The 21,853-nt window shown below is 34.3% G+C and overlaps 2 protein-coding genes and 1 long non-coding RNA gene across 8 annotated transcripts in view; 1 reads left to right on the top strand and 2 right to left on the bottom strand.

Moving 5' to 3' along the window:
- The window catches only part of LOC125679009 (protocadherin beta-15-like), a 36,040-nt gene extending 34,525 nt beyond the window's left edge, over window positions 1-1,515 (bottom strand). The window contains exons 1-2 of one of the 2 annotated variants that reach the window (XM_056155803.1): window positions 1,411-1,515; window positions 439-534 (exon numbers count right to left, since the gene is read on the bottom strand). The gene's annotated coding sequence lies outside the window, so the exon portion shown is untranslated. The other variant, XM_056155799.1, reaches the window with a different exon arrangement.
- Window positions 1,516-2,969: 1,454 nt separating this feature from the next.
- LOC125679011 (uncharacterized) lies at window positions 2,970-6,191 on the bottom strand. Of its 4 annotated transcripts, none has more exons than XR_008800349.1 (3): window positions 5,002-6,168; window positions 3,196-3,412; window positions 2,970-3,044 (listed from the first exon to the last, which is right to left on the bottom strand). It is a non-coding gene; the product is annotated as an uncharacterized LOC125679011 (long non-coding RNA). The 4 variants fall into 4 exon arrangements; XR_008800350.1 differs by lacking the exon at window positions 2,970-3,044 and having other exon boundaries at window positions 3,107-3,412; window positions 5,002-5,111; window positions 5,661-6,191; XR_008800348.1 differs by lacking the exon at window positions 2,970-3,044 and having other exon boundaries at window positions 3,107-3,412; window positions 5,002-5,753; window positions 6,005-6,168.
- A 36-nt stretch (window positions 6,192-6,227) lies between these two features.
- LOC125681250 (replication factor C subunit 3-like) lies at window positions 6,228-21,270 on the top strand. 2 transcript variants are annotated; one of them, XM_048921258.2, is made up of 7 exons: window positions 6,228-6,388; window positions 7,583-7,788; window positions 8,477-8,571; window positions 10,301-10,482; window positions 10,903-11,039; window positions 17,025-17,193; window positions 20,959-21,270. In XM_048921258.2, exons 1-7 carry the CDS (start codon window positions 6,302-6,304, stop codon window positions 21,145-21,147), a joined length of 1,065 nt encoding a protein of 354 aa, XP_048777215.1. In that variant the 5' UTR covers window positions 6,228-6,301; the 3' UTR covers window positions 21,148-21,270. The 2 variants fall into 2 exon arrangements, with proteins under 2 accessions (XP_048777215.1, XP_048777216.1); XM_048921259.2 differs by having other exon boundaries at window positions 6,234-6,388; window positions 17,025-17,133.
- The last annotated feature ends 583 nt before the right edge of the window (window positions 21,271-21,853 follow it).

Below are 21,853 nucleotides of genomic sequence, written 5' to 3'. Positions count from 1 at the left end.
GACTTTGCAACAGATTTGGAAAAGGACCAAAAACATAGCTATAATATAGGTCTTCCTAAAAAACAACACTCATTTACCTGTAAAGTGCATCTTTCACCTGTTCATTTAACGTCAGATCAATAATTCATAACCTCTACTTTTTCCATTTTTTTCTTTGCAAAACTTCTACCTCAGAGACAGATGAGATATCTGGCCCTTTGATTTTTGTGTATCACACCCTCTTTAGAGAGAAACTGATCTTTAAAGATGGGAGTTAGTTTAGCAGCAGTCTTGCCATCTGATACACCCTATCCTAATATCTGTGGTAAAAATGGTTGTAAATATTGACTTAACTTGAGACTAGGCAGCTAATTGATTTAGGACAAACCTATCATTACCGTATTGTTGGGAACAAGTTAAATACCTGGTCCATTTCATGTCATCAGAAATACTCCTTACCTGTCATTGCATCAAGATTTATTTCCAGTTTAACAACATCCCAGCCAACTGCCTTTATTTTTCTACAATGCTTGTTTGAGTTTGTATTTTGCAAGCCTAAAATATTGAGAAAGAAACTGCTCTTATTTTTCTACAATGATTGTATGAGTTTGTATTTTGCAAGCCTAAAATATTGAGAAAAGATTAAAAACAATGCTGATTTTTTATTTTTATAATTCCCCTTTTTAAGGTTAAGTTTTTTTTTTTCATATTTGATTGGAACCAATTTATTTCAACACCCAGCACAGTGTGATCCTTACACTTGCAAATTAACAAGAACTATATGCTAATTTTAGACCCAGGGGTCCCCCATAGAAACATCGCGCCACTCCAGCTGCTGTGGTCCCTCCCTAACAATCAGCCAGGTTCTCCCTCATCACAAACTATCCCCCTCATCTCAAATTATACGCCATATAAAGAAATGACAACTTAACGTTTTACTGCACTGAAAGGATTCATAGAACGCCATTTCTATTGAATTTGGTCAGGTGATCAATAAAATTTGATGACTATAATCAGCTAGTGTGACTGGTGAATAAATTGCCTACAATGGTCCAATATGTTCCAATTAGAATTTAATGACACCTCCCTTTATTTGAAAATTAAACAGGGACAGCAAGATATGAATGATGATGTCTTATTTCCTCTTTATTCTCTCTTCCGCCAAATGCAACAACTGGACAATCAAAATGCCATCAGAGGAACAAGATGCTTTGCTTGCTTTATTTGCACATTCAGACCTTTATAAAGAGGACTCCTCAATACAACTGCAGGTCAAACTACACATAATGAAGGCCAAAAAGAGTGCAGTTATGATTTGATGACAAGTAAGGTATTCAGATCTTTCTATTATAAAGGGTATAACCCTGTCCTGTGTTGGCATGTGCAGTCTTAAATCAGACTCAAAATTTAATCAGCAAAGTGCTAACTCACCAAAGATCTATCTGATGGTGACTAAGTATCGGACCTGTCAACACTAGTACCACCATTACCTGTTCCTTCTTCCACCGATGTCGGTAAACGAATGATTTATAATGGTGTTCCTAAACAAGAATCACAATTCAAACACAATGGTCTTATCAAAAAAATCTCTGCAAATAATTTATGTGTATCAGATCAAGATTTTGATACTCACCATCTTTATTCAAATAAATTTATGTGCTTTATTGAAGGTACATTTGCATTAAAGTTTGTGAATATTTAAAAAACATTTGACCACCGATAGCAAATAAGCATAGAAAATATGTTTATAGCAAATATGTTTTATAATTTATAGTTTATTTAACTTATGATAGAGTCAGCTAGTGCTAAATGGCATTCCATTAATCTTCTGTAGAATTTTACCATTGGAAATCCTCATTTTACAATTAATGAATCCCAATGACGTATTGAATTTCTATAATTTACATCAATTTATGCCTGAACACTCACACAAACTGAAAAACATATACATGTACATCAACAAATTTGTATAGATAAAAAAAAAATAAACTTTGTGCCTATTTCACTTCTTTATTTTTGAAAAAAGGAAAGTTTTTTCATGAAGTCAGATTTGTTTTCAACTTTGAATTTGTTTTGGGGCATTTACGGGAAATTCAACTCTACGAATGTAAAAAAAAAAAGAAAAAGAAAAAAAGTCTGATTTATAGCTGTGATTTAGAGAGTGACATGAGACACAAGGAGCCCCGGATCTTTTTATCTTTCTAATATCCAGATAAAACTGAGTAAATTGTCTTTTTTATAGATGTCAATTTACATTTAAACTAAGTTTGGTGTATATATGTGATAGGTGCACAACATGACACCTGATTTCTATGAAACTAGATATGTCCTGATAATGAAAAGAAATGATAAACAGAGTGTAAATTTACGATGAAAATCAGGAAGATCCTCCTGAATTACAGGTAACTTTTAGGTGACAATTAGAAACTGGAGCAGTAGTCAAGTGATGCGCAGATTGGCAGATTTTATCATCTGGCCTCAGACTGAAGACAGGCCACTGACATTTATCTACAGTACACAGGTTCCTCGACTCCCAGAATGATGGATTTAATACTGACCTTCAAACTGGTCTCAAGGACGTCCTGAATGTCAAAAGTGGACCTACAGAAGTTTTTTCTTCATGAAATCTAGTTAACCTATCAAAAGACATCAAGGCATTAATATTAGACAAACGGCAATGATTCTTGTTTACTGCACTTTAAATCAAAACAATTTATGCAACTTACTGTATAGGTCTATGAATTTTATTAAACTATAGCTAATGCTATGGTGTGTTATAAACGGATGTTTGTTTTAAAAAGAAATTTTAACTCATGATTATCGAACAGTACTCAAAATAAATTGCACCTTGAACAAGCGAGAATTTGTTTGATGTGATAATATCTATCTACTCTTAAAAAAGATAAGAGCAAGGGTTAATAATGGATTAATAGATAACAAAATTAACGACAAACAGATAAAATTATAATCCTTAAATTAATCATCTTAGGAATGACAAGGTGTAATAAAACTTCCTCAGGTGGTAGACTAAGTCCAACTATTGTCCAAATGAGCTCCAAGGCAAACTTATAAACAGTGATGTATATGTTTAATGATGAATCGAAAATCATAAAGACCAAAACCTAAATAAGGAAATATTGTCACTCCCTGAGTTTATTAGAACTAGTAATAATAATAAAGAACTAGACATAATTAAGTAATGAACACAGAATGAACCTCATTATCCATATGACAAACATTTCACAGATGCATTGACATTGTCTGTCTTTGTAGTGCCTTGTGACCCATCAGAACCCTCTGTCTGCCATCTCGTGGCACGTGGATCTGCATTCTGCTGCATCCACCATATTGTTAAAAGTACAATGGGAGACAACTCCACATGACAAGGTAGCGTTTTCCCTGTAGGCTCACTATTCCATGTCCAAGGAGCAATCTACATAGAAATAAAACTTGATTAGAACAGATTTAAATTCAATGCAAGAAGAAGACACAAGAGCCACTTCTGAGAACAGAGAAGAAAAGATTTAATAAGGAAGTCTGTTCAAGGGTTATTTTTAATTAATTCCATTAGTCCAGTGGCATAGTCAATGTCACAATGGATGAACATGGCAAAATCATAGAAATGTCAATAAGCATCCCAGATACCCACCCAAATTAAGCTCCCTGACTTAATCCCTGCATAGAGAAGAGAGGTCTGCACCCGCCCCCCATACAACTACAGTGAATCTGGTCATGAAAGCGGGCACTGAAGCAACAGAATGTGGTGACAATTGACATATGCCCATGATCTGCTTCACTTTCTCTGAATGGGGTGATCTCTGTGCAGATGACATCAGAAGAACTATTCAAACTCCTGTAAAATTAGAACTTATGACGAGGATAACAGGTGGAAAATTCGGCAAAATCCAAGATCATGTTTCAATATTTACAATTCCTATGTTTTTGAACAAAGTGAACTGTAATAATTATGGTAATTTTCTTATGAATGCGCATCAGTTGTAAACTTTATGCGTATATATACATGTACATAGAACTTGATAAATATAGTATGTCTATTTTAACGACTGGGAATTCCGACATAAATTAAAGTAAAATATAAATATAAGAAATAAATTTCATTTCTATATAAGAGTACATGAGGGTATGATCAGCAATGTTTCATGTCCGCATACTATTCATGAAGTGTTAACCCGCTTCATTAAGTACGTATGCTGGCAAGAAGCATCGCAGTTCATACCCTATAGTGAAAATTATTTTTTACACATCATATTAAAGTTATACTCACATACATGTACAAAAAGAATGTAGAAAATCATATAGCCTAACTTAACTTAATATTGTTAAGATACTGTACAACACTCAACACATGTACTTACATGTAACTGTGTATCCTGCTTACATTATTGTGTATCGTGTTTGCATTAATTACCTATCAATGTTTTGATATATATTTTAGTACTAACTTGCAAACCATGTAATCAATTTTCCTACTAAATTAATAAATAATCATTTCAGTACTTCTCATTCCATCCTATATGGTAGCTCTTTTTCAGTTACATCGTAATTGTTCTGTATTTCTTTCTTTCACTATACTGACAAAGCAAAAATGATTAATTACTTTGTCTCTTGATTGGAATAATCCTATTCTTAGATCCCAAATTATTTTGGGGCTAGTTCCCAAAGTCCTGCAAATCCTATTATGTGAATAAGAGAGCAGAGCTCATAAAATATGCCGACAGATTTACATTTTCTCTAACTCCGTATCAATGTGAATCCCCTTATTCAAAAAGTCAGTGGTTCACAGCTACAGAAAATTTACATAAGAAGGATATGATGAATAGCAGGAAAGCTATAGGGAGATGATAAGGATTAAAATCAAATGAGAAACTGTTTCCAATCAATAAGGGCCAAAATACAGAAATGGTAACACAAAACTGCATAATTAAAACTCGACGCATCACAAAAAATTAATACATGTATCAAACAAATCAAATACGTTTGAATGACGGCATGTCTGCTTACAAAAGCGGGTTTCAAATCCAAAGATGTGACCAGGTACTGGACATTGTGCTGATTTCTTGACCCTTGAAAGTCAGTGCAGACACTCCAGTCATCGGTCATCATCTGTTTGACTGAGAAGCAAATATATATTAGATTCATAGCGTCATTTCTTTTGCAGGCTATAAATAAACAACCATGCATGTCATCAAATGCCTGTAAATAAAGATAAAAAAGTAAATATTAACTTCTAATTGAAATGATTAACATTGTACTAGTAAATTCAGTAGTCTGGCGTTGAAAATTAAGTTTGCAACAGTTGTCTGCCCATTTGATCCCCATAAATAATCTTACAATACATCATATTAGATCTTTGTAATCAATTAAAAAAGTAAGTCACTATAAGTGTGTGTGTGTGTGCGTTATGCATGCGTGCAGTTTGAAATAATTGCAGGGACCTAAATCTATACGTACTATAAGTTTTTAAAGTTTCACTGCTTTCAATAGTGATCGACATTTTGCAAAAAATAAGGGCCATTTTTAGGGCAAAATTATAAAATAAGGGCCTTTTTAAGGATTTTTAAGGGCTTTTGACAAAAATAAGGGTTATATTTACAAATCAATAGGAAAGAAAAAATGTTTTACTCACCATTTGCAAGAGCAATAATACAAAAACTAATTACCGTGGACTCCCATGGCTCACAATCAATGCTGAATATAGCTGATAACCATCAAGAGGTCTTTTGAGATGTACAGTTAATCAACATATTCATTTTCTGAAAGTATACTAAGACTGAATTTAATAAATTCCAACACTAACTTTATGTCAAATTTATTTAAACTTTCAAAATTTGAAAATGTAGGAATTTCAACAAAGAATTGGGGCTTTTTTAGGATTCTAAAGCTCAAATAAGGAAAATAAGGGCTGTTGTAGAAAAATAAGGGCCCGCTTGAAAGCCTGAAGTTTGTTAAATTCCGAGTGTGAGAAGGGAAGAAACTGCTACTGCTAAATATACTCAAAATGTACCCAATTTATCATCTAGGTCTGTATCTCCATTTTTCATCATCTCTATCTCTTTATCTTATAAGGAGCCATTCTTTAGAAAATACGTAAATAATCTGAACACGTTTGGTGACACAGCACATAGCCTGCTGAAGTATCAGAAGCTGGACCATGTTGAAACTAACCAGAGACTATTGCAAGGATCGACAACTCTGTATTTACAACAGATTGCTGAAACGTTTGTAACACTTCAATTCAAGCGTTTTCAAAACCTTGATTTTACCGGGAACTTTGCATTTGTTGTTCTTTCAAGCTGGAAAAATGAGTTTGTGGGTAGATAAACACAGGCCATCTTCTCTAAATAAGCTAGACTACCATAAAGATCAAGCCACTCTACTTAAAAAGCTAGTAAGTACATCGGTAATTGTGTAAACAGGAGATTACGCATATGTAGTCTGATTTCCGAATTTCCTCATTTTATCAGGTTGGGAACACTTCCCCTATAGCGAGATATTCTCACACAAACGCGACTATCCCTCTTAAACGAGAGTAAATATTTCCCGTTCAACCGAGAAAAACAACCGTAGAATACATCTCTTCGTGTTTCACGTGAAAAGCAGAATTAAAAGTGCTATTATGTCTGATACTTGATCAGTTGATTACTTTGACAGCAAATATATTAATAAAACAAAAACACTCAGGATGTGCATTGTCTTTCAGCCTCCTTCCCTCGTACGCAGCAACGTTGATATGCATATTTTTGACTGTGTTGTCAATTTTATAGAGACAATCTGTGTCATGCTGAGTATGTGTCACACTTATTTAGTATTGCACGGAATTTGCCATTATTTTCAATAAAGACACCAAGAACACCTGTTTATGGTAATGTTTATTTCTCGCTAAAGAGGGCTAATCACGTTTTAGCGAGAAGATCTCACCATTGGGGAAGTCTTCCCAACCTCTTTATTTTTCCAATATAGCGAGCAAAGCTCGCGTCGCTAAGCGACGCGACGAGCTCGCTCCAATGATTACGCAATTGAGTCACGTGGTTTGCTCTTCATCAGCTGAAAAATGATGGGGACTACCCATAATGCCTCCGGTAAAATGTCACCGTCACTGCGGTATACTTCATTGACAATCCCGGAATTAAAATAATTAGATTGTTTAGAAAGTACAATTAACGTTTTTAAATTCCAGACAAGCTTTCTCATAGCTTCAGACGATTTGTTTTTGTTTGGTTTGAGAGAGAGAAAAAACATTGCAGCTAATATGACGTCACAATTTGTACTGTTTACACCAAGCACGTTATATTTCCCGCGTTAAATGAAGAAGCGGATAAAAGTCGTGTTGCAAGATGTTTAAAATAGGCTTCACTCGTCTCAACGGTCACACCGTACAACATATTATTTTATATGAAGGTTGAATTTATTTTGAGATTACATTCAAAGAATCATTGATGAGTGTGAACTACACTCGTGCTTATTTATAACTCCTAACTTTTTGTGGGCCCTTGATGAGAAATGTATGATATATAGATTTATAGAAAATTTGTAATGGATGGATCTACATTTCGTATGTGATTGTAAAGAATCAAAACTTCAGGTTCATGGAGGAGATTTTCCACATCTAATGGTGTATGGACCGTCAGGGGCAGGTAAGAAGACTCGCATCATGTGTCTATTGAGGGAGCTCTATGGATCAGGAGTGGAAAAACTACGTATTGAGCAAAACAATTTCACTACACCTTCCAACAAAAAGATCGAAATCTCTACCATCTCCAGCAATTATCACATTGAAGTCAACCCAAGGTACATGTTCTGACAATTCAACTTAATTAATTCCAAATTTACCTAACTTAATGTATATATCTTATGTATACTTAAATGGATTTGTGAATAATACGCCAGTTTCGAGTTAAGAGCTCTCCTGTGTAGGAGGTACATTTAGTAGAAGTTTGAGTGTCTAAATGGGACAGAGTGAATCTACAGTCAGTGAGGAAGACGATAAAATATATTAAAAGCGACTTCTCTTTAAATATGTAAATGTAGGAAATACAAAATACTATCGAAAGAAATGTTTTACTATTAAAAGTAGAAACATAAAAACAATGTCATGATTGAAAGTAATATCCTGGATATGATACCTATAACCAACGAAATTACGTGATATAATAAGAATTCCATGTATTTAACTACTCCCTGAATACTTACCACTTACTTAGTTTGTGTATCAGTTGAATTCGGGTGATCTAACAGTGTATGAGAAACTTACTGAGTACATTCACTTACGCAGTGATGAATATTCGTTCCACTCCCGTATGTAAACAAGTTGTTTCGCACCTTACTATGTACGCGAGTTCTCCACAGGGAAATAACTCAAACGTATCTCGAAACCGGCAATTATTATGTGTCCACTAAACAATGTATAAAACATCATTATATAATAGAATGATCCATATATTACAGACATTATTAATTCTTTTATATATTTTTTCAGTGATGTGGGAATCCAAGACAGGGTTGTTATTCAAGAATTGATCAAAACAGTAGCTCAAACAAACAACTTGGATTCCTCACAAAGAGACTTCAAAGGTACATCATGGACTGTAGGGCTGAGCGGTGCACCGTGATTCATACTATTCTATTTGATGCACTGATTACAAATTTCTGTTCGGTTTAGATTTTACATACATCATAAACAGCAAATATGGCGTCAGTGATGAGCATAACATGTGGATATTTATGTAACAAAGATTTAAATCACTACTGTGTTGAGATTTAGCATTTTCATCCAGAGCTGTCGGCAAGGCCGGTAAAAAATTCCCTCGACTGATAAGTTGTCAGAAAATGTCGGTCCAAATGACCGTTTGAAAATATCGGGTGTGATTCGATTATTTTAGAGCTTGAGTTCGGGATACGCAAGTGAAGGTCACTCAAACAACATGGCTGGGCACCTGATCAAATTTGTGAAAGGTTCTCTACCCACGAGGAAAAGATTGGTCGTGGTAGAGCGTTCGCTTCATAACTGAAAGGTCGTGAGTTCCGATTTCTGCTCATGTCATGGCCACATCAAACCTAAGATGTAAATATATCCTCACCAAACGCTCGGCATTTAGCAGTGAGAGTCACAGGTCTTTCGGATATGACCTCCAATGTCGCTGCAAGTTTTAAAACTAACTACTATGGCCTTGATTCGTAGTACACAGCGTATTTCTAAATTCGTGGTATTTCACCTACAGCTGTTGACGTCATAATAGGAAAATTCCTGACGGGACGTAAAACAAACAAACAAGTTGGTAAGAAAAGGAGGGAAAATGCTGAACCCGGACCACTTAAAAATTACGAAGGTTTCCGTGGTGTTCATGAGTTTCAAGATGGTTGGAAAACTGACCGTATTTGGCTGTATATGAGTGGGAGATGCATTACTATTAAAACAAAAGGCATTTTGGTGCAGTTCTGTTTTCTTCTTCGTCATTCTTTCTATGCAATACAAGGTCAAGGTACATGTATCTGGTCTGACAAAACTTTGTCTGGTCTGACAGAACATTTAACTCAGTCAGACCAAATGTCTGACAGTGATCTAAAAATTTCGACAACTCTGTTCACCACTCGGATACCAACAGAATATGGTCCGCCAGATTATGGCAGTTTATCTTTACATGACATACAACATTTCTGTCAGTACAGGGGTGAAATCAACATTGTAGATAATGACACAATTTAAATGTTTTGACAGTTAATACGAGAAAGATGTAAATCAATAGAAGAGAGATTTTCAAAGACTCTCAGTTGTTAGAATTGTTGAATTTTGACATATAAATGAAAACAATATTATGTACATTTGAGACTGATTATAGATTTGTTTAATAATCCAAAAATTATGCTGCACATTTATATAACAAATTTTTAATTGACTGTCAATGTTTTCTTTAATATATCAAAGTTATCAAAACGCAGTTATGAATAGATGTAATGTTTACAAATGACAACATATAGTTCTATGAAACTTGACTAAAATTAAATTAAGTATGCTACTCATTAATAGTTAATTTTTGTACTGTCATTAGGTAAAGTTCACTTTTTAAACATGAACCAAACCAGAAAAAGAAGAAGAAAACTGAATCATGCTGTCCTTCCTACCTTAAAATTCAGATGTTTCTGTAATAGTCCTGCAGAATTTTTATTACATTCTTGAACATTTTTTAATGTTGATATGGTCATCATTGCATTTTCATTTGGCTGAGACAAAATTGACTTGTTTGTTGATTTTAAATGAAAGTTGTCCACAGTTATTGCTCAACGTGAATTCTTTTGCTTTTAGTGGTCATCCTTACTGAAGTAGATAAGCTAACGAAGGATGCTCAACATGCTCTCCGTCGCACAATGGAGAAATACATGGCAACTTGCAGGCTGATTCTGTGCTGCATCTCAACAAGTAAAGTCATCCCAGCCATCCGCAGTAGGTGTCTCGGGGTCAGGGTCTCAGCACCTACCATCGATCAGGTATTTTAACAGCTTCCGTGTCAAATGTTCACAGAGTTTAAGGATAACTTTTGTTCTGACAGTTTAAAACAGATTTTTAGTACACAAACAGTACTGTAGTTTTGAAAACCGGAGTACATGACATTGTATAAGTTTTGAAAACCGAAGTACATGACATTGTATAAGTACATGACATTGTATAAGTTTTGATCAGGAATAAGGTCTGTAGTAGGCATGGAGTGCAATTCTCTTTTTTCGGGGATTGTGAAATTTTTGAGACAAAAGTGTGAGTTATCTCCAATATTCTTGAAACATTTGTCTTGTGAATAAAAAAAAAAGATGGAAATTTACTGTACATGTTGTTAAACAGGGGTGTACTCATTTACATTATACCCGGTCATTGTATGTATTTTGTTTTATCAATAACTCATTGTTTTCTAGATAACGCAGATTCTCCAGACAGTTTGTAAGAAAGAAGGATGTCCAATACCTATAGAGTTAGCTAAAAGGGTGGCCGAGAAAAGCAAACGGAATCTCAGAAGAGCATTGCTTATGGCAGAAGCTTGTAAAGTTCAACAGTAAGCTTGTAAAGTTTAACAGTAAGCTTGTAAAGTTCAACAGTAAGCTTGGGCATACTTTAGATGGACATATAGCAAGTGGCACCAGTCTTCAGTATTTAATATGTTAACAGTTTATTAGTATTTGTCCATATACACAGCCAATTGTGCCCAACATTAAATGAACATTAACTTAACCTTAATTTAATGTTAAAATTCATATAATGTTGAATTAGTGTTGGGCACCATTCAATGGCTGTTTACTGGAATGTATTAAACATAGAAATCCTCAATGATGACAAGAAAAACTTGAGTTTACGACCATGATGTCCATTCTAAACAGATATACTGCACATTTCTCATTAGTTTAAGTCTGAGAGGATTCATAATCTATGTGACAAACCTAAATCCTTTTCCGAAAAGAAATCTTTTTTTCAAACTTTGATACATATGTACGTCTATACGATAGAGTAATCCTAAATCATAATTTAAAAATATATAGGGTCTGGGATTAGTTTTAAAAAGGAGCATGTAAAAATGTCGAAAATTGATTTTAATGTTGCTTAGTTTGCTATATAACACAAAAAATGTGCAAATTGACATTCTTTGATAGTGATTTTGATATCATTTAAATATATTGTTGGACAATCAATATTTAAATCTAGCAAAAAAATACCATGTTTGGTGGTTAGATTTATGACGAACCATATCAAAGTTTACTGTAGAAAATAAGGTAATCGCATTAGTAAACAAACAAGTCTTACACTGGTGTGATTCAGCTACATAGTGACAGCGGTCATGTTTTACGATATGGATGGGAGTAATCCATTTTTAAGTTCTCAGCTTGAAGGTCAAGTCAGAATCTGATTTATTGTGTCGCCTGCGTTACACGCAGTGGCGACATATAGGGATCACTATCCGTCGTCTTGCGTCGTCGTGTGGCGTCATCGTCGTCACAAAAAATTTCTGTCACCGTTTTCTCAAGAACCACATGGGGCAACTCCCTGATATTTGGCACAGAGCATCAGTGTGGCCAACTGTATTGTGTAAGACATTTTCGAATCTGTCGCTTATCAACTTCCTGTTTGCCGGGACTTAGAATTTTTTACAGCAAAAAAATTTTTTGCTGAAGATTTTATTTTATGATTAACTGAAGGACAGTATTTTTATGTACAAAAGGACAGTATTTGTAATTCCCATACTGAAGGACAGTATATGTGATTTCAGAACAGCACTAATTATGATTTTTCTTGAGAAACAGTAAATTGGATATGTAAAAAGACAACAAGACTAAGCAGTAAACCCAACAGATAATTACTTATGGTTATTACCATTGTCTTGAAGAGCACAGTAACAGGTTGATACATATTTTCAAACATATGTTTTCATTCAGTCTACATTTAATAAATGTCTTAATTTCAAACAGATTCTCCCACAAATTCCATTGCATAATAATGTCTCATCTTTCAATTTCAATAAAGTTATTGTTAAAGAATGTTTAGTAATTCTCAAAACCTTTAAAAGGAGTATTAAACTGACAAAAACCATTTGACTAATTTACTTTTTCAACATTATACGTTATATATTACATATAGAATGAACTAGCAGGCGACACATGTCTTCCGGGGAAGACTTAATTTTTAGTGAAGTAAATTTCATAGAACATTCAACTGCACAAAAAAATATAAGTTGTCATCTAATGCAAATGCATAGCTGATTCATTGACCATTATTCATTCTGTAAAATTATTATTATTTCAACATAGCTCAAAGGCAGGCAAAAACAATCTGGGCAAAAATGCAATGAGTACCAAATACGATATCAGGACAACTCGCCCCTAAGACAACTCGTCCTCAAGACAACTCGCCCTCAAGACAACTCGCCCCTAAGACAACTCGCCCTCAAGACAACTCGCCCCCTCTTCGGGACAACTCGCCCCCTCTCTTGAGATATCTCGCTCCTTTATATCATACATGTTTACAGTTATTATTTTTGGTCTAAATCCAAGAGGTGTTTTAGCAAAAATTAATGAATTTCTTATAGATAGTATATACATCACAGACAATAAGACGTGTTCACATAAACACCGAACTTTGTGTCTTTTTATGCAAGACGAAAGATTTTAGTGAAAATCCAGTGTTTGGGTTCAATAAATTCATCATCACTTTTATTTACATGTAAAATATATAATTTCAGCGGAAACAAGTTAGCGTTTGGTATAGGGAGAGTATTAGCTTGGTCTACAGCTGACGTAGTATAATTATCAATAATCTGCGTCTGTTGTTAAATCTAATTGTTTGATTTCCCCAAAGCTGTTATAAATTTACTTCAAACGTTATGAGGTACTCATCATCAGAGTTCTTTGTACTTTGAAATCGCCGCGTAAAAAGAATCAGTAAAGCAAAGCCGTTATAAAATTTCTAAAATGGGAATTTATTATTTTTCAATGGGGATTAGTTGAGAAACACATTAAAAGATAATTACATGTATCAGAATATTCATGCTTCACCGTTACACTTATGTATACTATATTGATAAAAAAAAAAAAAATAAATAAAAAAAAAAAAACAACCACTCACACCCCCCCCCCAAAACCCCCCAAAATTTTCTCAGTATTGGAGACATTTAATCAATTACCTGAAGATCAGCAAATATAATTTTCCTTTCCAATTGATTTATGAAAAATATAACTTTTTCTGAAATGCAGTAATCAAATCTGTGTATACCTTTCGTGTTAAAGTATGAAATAAAAAGACATATCTTTATAGGGTTAAAAGTGTAAATAACACACACACACAAAATAAAAATAAAATGTGATAATATATTTATATATAATATTGGGGTCGAGTTGTCTCAAGAGAAGGGGGCGACTTGTCCTGAGAGAGGGTGAGTTGTCCTAAGAGGGGGCGACTTGTCTTGAGGGCGAGTTGTCCAGCATTCCCAAATACTGATGCATTATTGCAATTCAGTTGCGTGTGCAAACACTTTCCCTTTTTGTGAAAAATAAAATGATCCAGTGCTTTTAGTACAATGAATGTGCATTCCATATAGGGAGCTTGTATTTATTTGGGGAAATATAACTCATTGTCATAGTTACAGTTCTGCTTTTCTTGTGCTGCAGATTCCTCTTGATTTCCCCCATCTTGTGTATGAGATGCTGACGTGTGACAGTATTAAAATAAACATTAATGGCTAAATTATGCAATTATTTCATGGCTGCTTCACAATTTTCTTCTTAGAACACTTTGATAAGGTGTTTCGTCTCAGAGTCATGCATTTTCTAATTGGGTGCATTAAAAATAAATTTTTGACGGGGCTGAAATTAGGTTGATTCTCTGTAATCTACATTTTCTCTCCTCATCAATGATTTGTTATAGCTAATATTTTAATTTCAAGCACTGAATACTGTAAACAAACAGTGAAGTGATAATTTAGCCTTTTACAAGTGATGTGGGCATATAGAACATCCACATCGGTCTCGATATTTAATGGTCTTCACTTATCAACCAAGAAGTCGCATATTTTATTATACCCCCCGCAACAAGTTGTGGGGGGGGGGTATACTGGAATCGGGTTGTCCGTCTGTCTGTCCGTCCGTCTGTAGATGCAATGGTTTCCGGGCTCTAAAGCATTATCCTTTCCACCTACCGTCACCATATCATATATATGGACTACCCATGGGATGAAGATGTTCCCTATCGATTTTGGGGTCAAAAGGTCAAAGGTCACGCGCACTGGACATCGAAGTAGCAATATGGTTTCCGGGCTCTAAAGCGTTATCCTTTCCACCTACAGTCACCATATCATACATATGGACTACCCATGGGATGAAGATGTTCCCTATCGATTTTGGGGTCAAAAGGTCAAAGGTCAAGCGCACTGGACATCGAAGTAGCAGTATGGTTTCCAGGCTCTAAAGCGTTATCCTTTCCACCTACAGTCACCATATCTTACATATGGACTACCCATGGGATGAAGATGTTCCCTATTGATTTTGGGGTCAAAAGGTCAAAGGTCACGCGCACTGGACATCAAAGTAGCAATATGGTTTCCATTTAAATTCTTTAACGGCTTTTTTCATCACATGGAGATGTGTGTTCCTAGATACCTTTTGGATCATAATACTGAAGTTTTACCTATTACCAACACCCTTTGGGAGATTGGGGTAAGCGGGGGGTATTCTTAGTGAGCATTGCTCACAGTACCTCTTGTTCGTCCTAGATGGTTAACATTGAAAGTGACTGTTCCTTTGCCAAGTGCTCGGATTAGAAGTGAAAGTTGCAAGTCTTTCAGTTATGACCTTAAAAACAGGGGTCGTGTCATGGTGGGCATTGGCTTGATATAGAACCCTCACTGCAATGGCTTTTGGAGTCGTACACATGTTAAAATTTGCGGCATTTCACCTAAAGCCGGTGCAGGGTTTGACATTAACTTTTTTGAGCACTAGACCAATCGGGCTACTTCAAATGATTTTTGCTAGACCTGACCTTACATCCACTAGCCCTGACCAAATTTTCAGAAAAAATCTGATGATACTACATATCTAAATACTTAATTTAAATGACAAACGTTAAGTTTGAACTAAAATGCATTGTCTCAAAAAAAATCTAGTCCCGCCATTCAACTTTCAAACATATTTTCAGTTTCTTTAAATTCTTACTGGCACGGAAATTCTTTAATCCACATAGAATAAAATGACCTCAATATATTTTTTAAAAATTCTTTCTTCCCAACATTTTCCTTTTTTCTCTTTCTTGGGACATCTTTTGCTTTCCTTGAGGATGAGAATTCGTGTTTGAATATAGACATTCCCGCACATATGTAAACACCGAAAAAATGCTGTTTACGACGTAATTCATTAATTTGATAAACACACTTTCTTATATTCAATTCAAATGAACTGTTCTGGGTTTTTTTTATGAAAATGAATTCAATAATTCTGTTTAACCAAAACATAACTTTACACACATTAACATTGTGTAGATGTCATAGAATATCACTTCCAACCGCGACTTATTAGAACTAAAAGTATAGATTATGTCATCATGCGGTTCAAAATTGCTCGTAAATTCTGTAAAGTTTTTTTTTTAAAGAATAAAATATCTTATGATTTAAAGTAAAGTTTCTTAGATTTGTTTATTTTTTAAACACGACCAGTCGGACTAGTAAATTGACATTTTACCCGACCGGACCTATCATTTAGTAGACTTGGTCGGTCGGATGTGCCTTAGTGTCAAACTCTGCGGTGACATCTGTATTTGAGAGAAATTCTCAGATAGGACGTAAAATAACAATTTAAGGTAGCTCATTACACAAAGATGCATTTGCCATTATGCAATTCCCTTGTAGTCCAATGTAGGTCTACAATGCTAAGATTTTGTTAAGATTTTCGTACATGTAGCAACAAAAATCTGGTAGCCAGGTTCACTTGGCTAGGGGTTTATTGCAAGACCTTTTGATTCTAAAGTTGAGAAGCAAGTCACATATATTGTCACAACTTAACCAATATTGTAAATTTCATGATCCCAGAGGTAGTGGTTTTTAAACCAGGGTGGGACCTAATTGATCATAGTGATTAAATGTCTTTATCATTTGAAAGATTTCTTCTTTAATTTTGCTGACACATTTGTACTGCATAAATACTAAATGCATGATTTAAGAAAAGCAGAAAGGGGTGTACCAAAATTACAAATTTAGCAACTCCAAGGTTCTGACTCTAGGGCGGATCCAATATAGTATTGTAGTGTTAATATAACAGGTATTGTATTATGTAAAGTCTCTCATCAGTATGGGCACTTTTGTTTTATACTGCTGTTGAATATCAGAATTTAGCTAGATATGCAGAACAGGAAAATAATTCATTTAGATTGACTGATAAGGCCTGTAGGCCTATATTTGATATACATATGTATATGCCATTGACTCGTGATTTATATAGTCTTGGAAATATTACTTTTTAATGTTTAAGACCACAATTTTACAGTAGACTAAACATATACATTGAAGGACTCCATTAAAATCGGATCAAGAGGTTTCAGAGCCAGACTGGGAAGTGTATCTCCAGGAAACAGCTAACATGATTATCCAACAGCAATCTCCACGACGACTGCTGGAGGTCAGAGGTCGTTTATATGAACTTCTGACCCATTGTATACCAGCAGAGATCATTATGAAGGTCAGAATTTTGTTCCGAATTTTTCTGAATGCTTTATGCTTAAAGCTGACAAGAATTAATAAATACGTACACCTTTCTCATCTTATCCGCCATATTTCTCTCAGTAGCCTAATTTACTCTACCCATATAGACCCCAAATGTAATTGTCACACCTGAGTGATTTTTCTAGGTGGATTCGACCATTGCACATCTCCGATAGTAATATATAGGGAATGAGAAACAAATAAAATCACATTTTAAAACATTATGCTTTGCTCAAAATTACAAAATATTTATTGTATACCAATGCAACATTCTGGAAATTTAGATAAGTTAGACAAAAATGGCAAAAAAAAACTTTTCTTGAGTGCATGCAAGTATTTGCAGTTTCTTATAAAATAAATGCGGCGAAATCATTTGCCAATTACATACTGATAGAATGGGATAAGCAAAGAGCATAAAATATATTATTTATATCAATTTTTTGCAAAATAAAGGTGCATGCCATATGCATAATATGTAATGCACACGGTATATTCGCCAAAAAAAAAAAAACGGTATCAAATACAGACGTCTATTCAACAAGTATCGGAGATGTGCACTTACCGAAAATATTAGATTCTCTTTATTCTGATAAATCCACGAAACAAAATGATAAACTCCATTTGTATCTCGTTAGAACTTTACAACACGTCATTCCATTATACAGACTGTGACACACTTCACCCGTGCCAAACAGGGTGTCTTCAGTCAGGGGAGATGTCAAAGTCGAAATTTTTTTCCTACATTGAATGCTTGTCTTGTCGAGGTTTTGCAGTTTATAGAAATCGGGAATCTAATATCTGATTATATACAAACTTGGATATACAAATAAGGGAATAATGATCAAAAATATATATCTGTGTGAAAATGCGTGTATTACATTTGCAATCCATAATAAACAGTTGATTATACAAACACACATATAAAAGGAAATGTATAAACGAAAATATGAGAGACAGAGAGAGAGAGACCGACCATCCTACTTCGATGTACAATATATCATTTCACAGAAGGAAAGAAAATTGATCACTGATATAAATCTAAGCTTACAAGCATTAAAAATTTTCAGCTATTTAAAAATTTGTCATTGACAATATATTGGAAACTTACAGGAGTTGATGCTTATAATTGAATTAATTACAAATTAAAAAAAAAAAATTAGTTTGAACTGTGGATGTAGAAAATACTGACTTTGTATGTTAGAATAACGGGAAAAAAGTAAATTGTCAAAAAAGTGGGGGGGAGCAGACCAGCCTTCCTGCCCACCCCAACCCTCTGTATACGTGCCTGAAACAACATATCAATTTGTGTTGAAAGAAAGGTGCATATCTGCATTTCATTAAATTCCAAAGGAGCTCAAATTTATGTGTTCCCCTATTAATTATTTTGTATGCAAGATTCGTTCCCAAATTTAGAATCATGCTTTCAGTCAGCAGAAATTAATTCATTTTGGAGTACATCTAGTTTGAATGCAAATGTTGGGTTCCTTTTTATTTCATCAGACTCATTAGAACCCCCTCACCCAAACTATGCAGCTTTGTTTCTATTGATATCTAAATCGGTAAATGAATCCGGATATAAATTATGTAATGTTTTTTCGTGATCATATATATATTGACACTAATAATGAAAAAAGAAAATGTTTATACTCTTGCCTTTTGCATATCCTACTAATGCATACAGTATATTGACATTGTATCATATCAAATAAGACCTCAACACGAATTTTACTGATTTATTAATACTAACATCTTGTCGAATACATTTGAATTTGAAATTTCGACGTACAGCGGTATGGCCATTGCGCCAGATCTATGAAATGAAAATATTTATGAATAAATTACACTCAACCCTGAAAGTAATCATTATGACATGTTACAGAAACGTAAAACACACATATGCTATAGTCCTGCAATGCATGCATGCAATTTTTCTGAATACATGTATTTATGTATTCGTACAACAGGGGAAAAAATGGAAAATTGGATTCGTCAAAATTTCTTGCCATTCAAGATAATGATTAAAAAAGATGAATGAAAACAGCAATAAAATAAAACAAAACACCCAAACAAACCAAGATGTTTTGTCCAATGTTCAAAGTGTTGTTGTTTTTTTTATAGTTTATTTATTTAGGAATAGGCACATATACGATATAAATGGTTAAAAAGTCTTTTACTTTGACTGCCTAAATAATTTCCCCCAACACTTCATTTTCTTCAATCGTTGGGGGGTGGGATAGGGGTGGTTAGAGTCATAATATCTTCATTTTCTTAATTGGTGGTGGTGTGTGTCTTCTACTATTATATCAGAACTTTCAAGCTGGGGTCAAGTGGAGGGAGGGGTTGTCACCCAATATATCTTTTATTTGCATTACAAAATAACAAAAAATGGATATTTTTATTAAAGGTGGGGGGCAGACACTCTTGTCCCCTCCCTTTGATTCTATGTGCTTGATAACGATGCATTATATGATAAACTCGACTATTACATTTTGCATTAGTACAATTTACGTCGAATTCAATGCAGAATGTAATAACGCAAAATGGCATAGATATAAAAGATCTATTGAGTGCCAAATTAGCATAAAATGAAGTAATTGAAAATAACATTATTTAAAGATATGTTTAATTTTTAATTATTGCGTGCTTTAAATGAATCAAATAAATCTGTATTATCAATTAATGAGAGCAATATTGAGTTACTAGTACTGTTCTCTTTTATTGAATTAACGATATCATTTGTCTTAATAAGAGCCGATTATTACAAGATCATCGATTCTCTCTCTCTCTCTTTCCTCTCTTTCTCTTTCTCTCAGGGTAAATATTATACTCTGATACTTTCCCTGATTGAAGATAGCTGATCGGCACGGGCTAAGTGTGTCACACAGTCTGTACAATGGACAATGGTATTTACTGTTGGAATGCAAATGGAGTTTATCGTTTTGTTTCATGGATTATGCAAATAAAGGGAGTTTTACTACTACTTAGAGTATTTTCGACAAGTGTACACGTACATCTGCGGTCCTTTACAGTATTACGAGTAGACCCAGGTAAATAGTCGTCCGCATTCGATGCGTTTTCATTGCAAGCATACATGTCATGTTTATAAGTACAGTAGTATTTATGTATTTGCCTTTTACTTGAAGTAATTGTGAATGATATAGATTGTATACCCTTTGCTTATTTCATTTTATCAATTGATAATAGATGAAATGTTTCTCTACGTTTTTGTATAGTTTTGACATATTTACTGCAAATGTACGTACATTCACGTAAAGAAAATGCATTTTATATATATTTATCCAAAGCTTTTAGAATGATTTACTACTGTACGATATGTTTATTATAATTTTGAGCACTGCGTGGTGTTCCAAAACGTGATTTCATTTCTTCTTGATGTCCTATAAATTAGTATCGGAGATGTACGTGTTACCTGTCGAAGCTACCCGCACAGGTAAATCGAAGACACTGATGTGAAGTGAAGCGTAGCAAAACTCGTCCCCTTATATATCATGCGGACCCTGATACATATAAAAATAGAATATCCAACTAATATGGCAGATTAGCAGAGAAATATGGCGGACATATAGAATTATACTATATTTATTAATCCATGTCAGCTTTAATTCAGAGTGTTTTAATAGTTTAAATCAAATGGAATTCATTCATTGTAATCATATCACAAAACCTGTTGACTATGTGATTGGAGAATGTTTGAGAAATTTTTATAAATCATGCTTTGTAGGGATTGTTACAAGAATTGGTCAATAACTGTGATGGAGAACTGAAAACAGAAGTTGTACAATCGGCAGCATTTTTCCAACATCGACTCCAACTTGGACAGAAGGCTATCTATCATCTGGAGGCCTTTGTGGCAAAGTTCATGGCCATTTACAAAAGATTCATGGAAGAAAGCATTGCAGATCTCTTCTAACAAATGTAGGGATATTCTGAATGTTCTGAAGAGACCGGTAACATGACTTGTTGAATGTTATAAAGCTGTGAGAGTTGCAAGATATATTGAATAGCAATCAAATAAAATAGGCATTCATCTTTATCTTTAGTGGTTTTAACTTATGGTAATCAATTTGGCCAGATAAATGTTTTGTGTTTGTGAGCAGTTACAAGCACACCAGGTATACCCTAACATTCAGTAGATTATACTCTGTTGAATGTTTTGTGTTTGTGAGCAGTTACAAGCACACCAGGTATACTCTAACATTCAGTAGATTATACTCTGTTGAATGTTTTGTGTTTGTGAGCAGTTACAAGCACACCAGGTATACCCTAACATTCAGTAGATTATACTCTGTTGAATGTTTTGTGTTTGTGAGCAGTTACAAGCACACCAGGTATACCCTAACATTCAGTAGATTATACTCTGTTGAATGTTTTGTGTTTGTGAGCAGTTACAAGCACACCAGGTATACCCTAACATTCAGTAGATTATACTCTGTTGAATGTTTTGTGTTTGTGAGCAGTTACAAGCACACCAGGTATACCCTAACATTCAGTAGATTATACTCTGTTGAATGTTTTGTGTTTGTGAGCAGTTACAAGCACACCAGGTATACCCTAACATTCAGTAGATTATACTCTGTTGAATGTTTTGTGTTTGTGAGCAGTTACAAGCACACCAG

Source organism: Ostrea edulis, chromosome 2 (assembly GCF_947568905.1).
Source record: "Ostrea edulis chromosome 2, xbOstEdul1.1, whole genome shotgun sequence".
NCBI lineage: Eukaryota > Metazoa > Mollusca > Bivalvia > Ostreida > Ostreidae > Ostrea > Ostrea edulis.
Note: the sequence above shows the minus strand (reverse complement) of the source record. Positions and strands in the feature narration are given on the sequence as shown.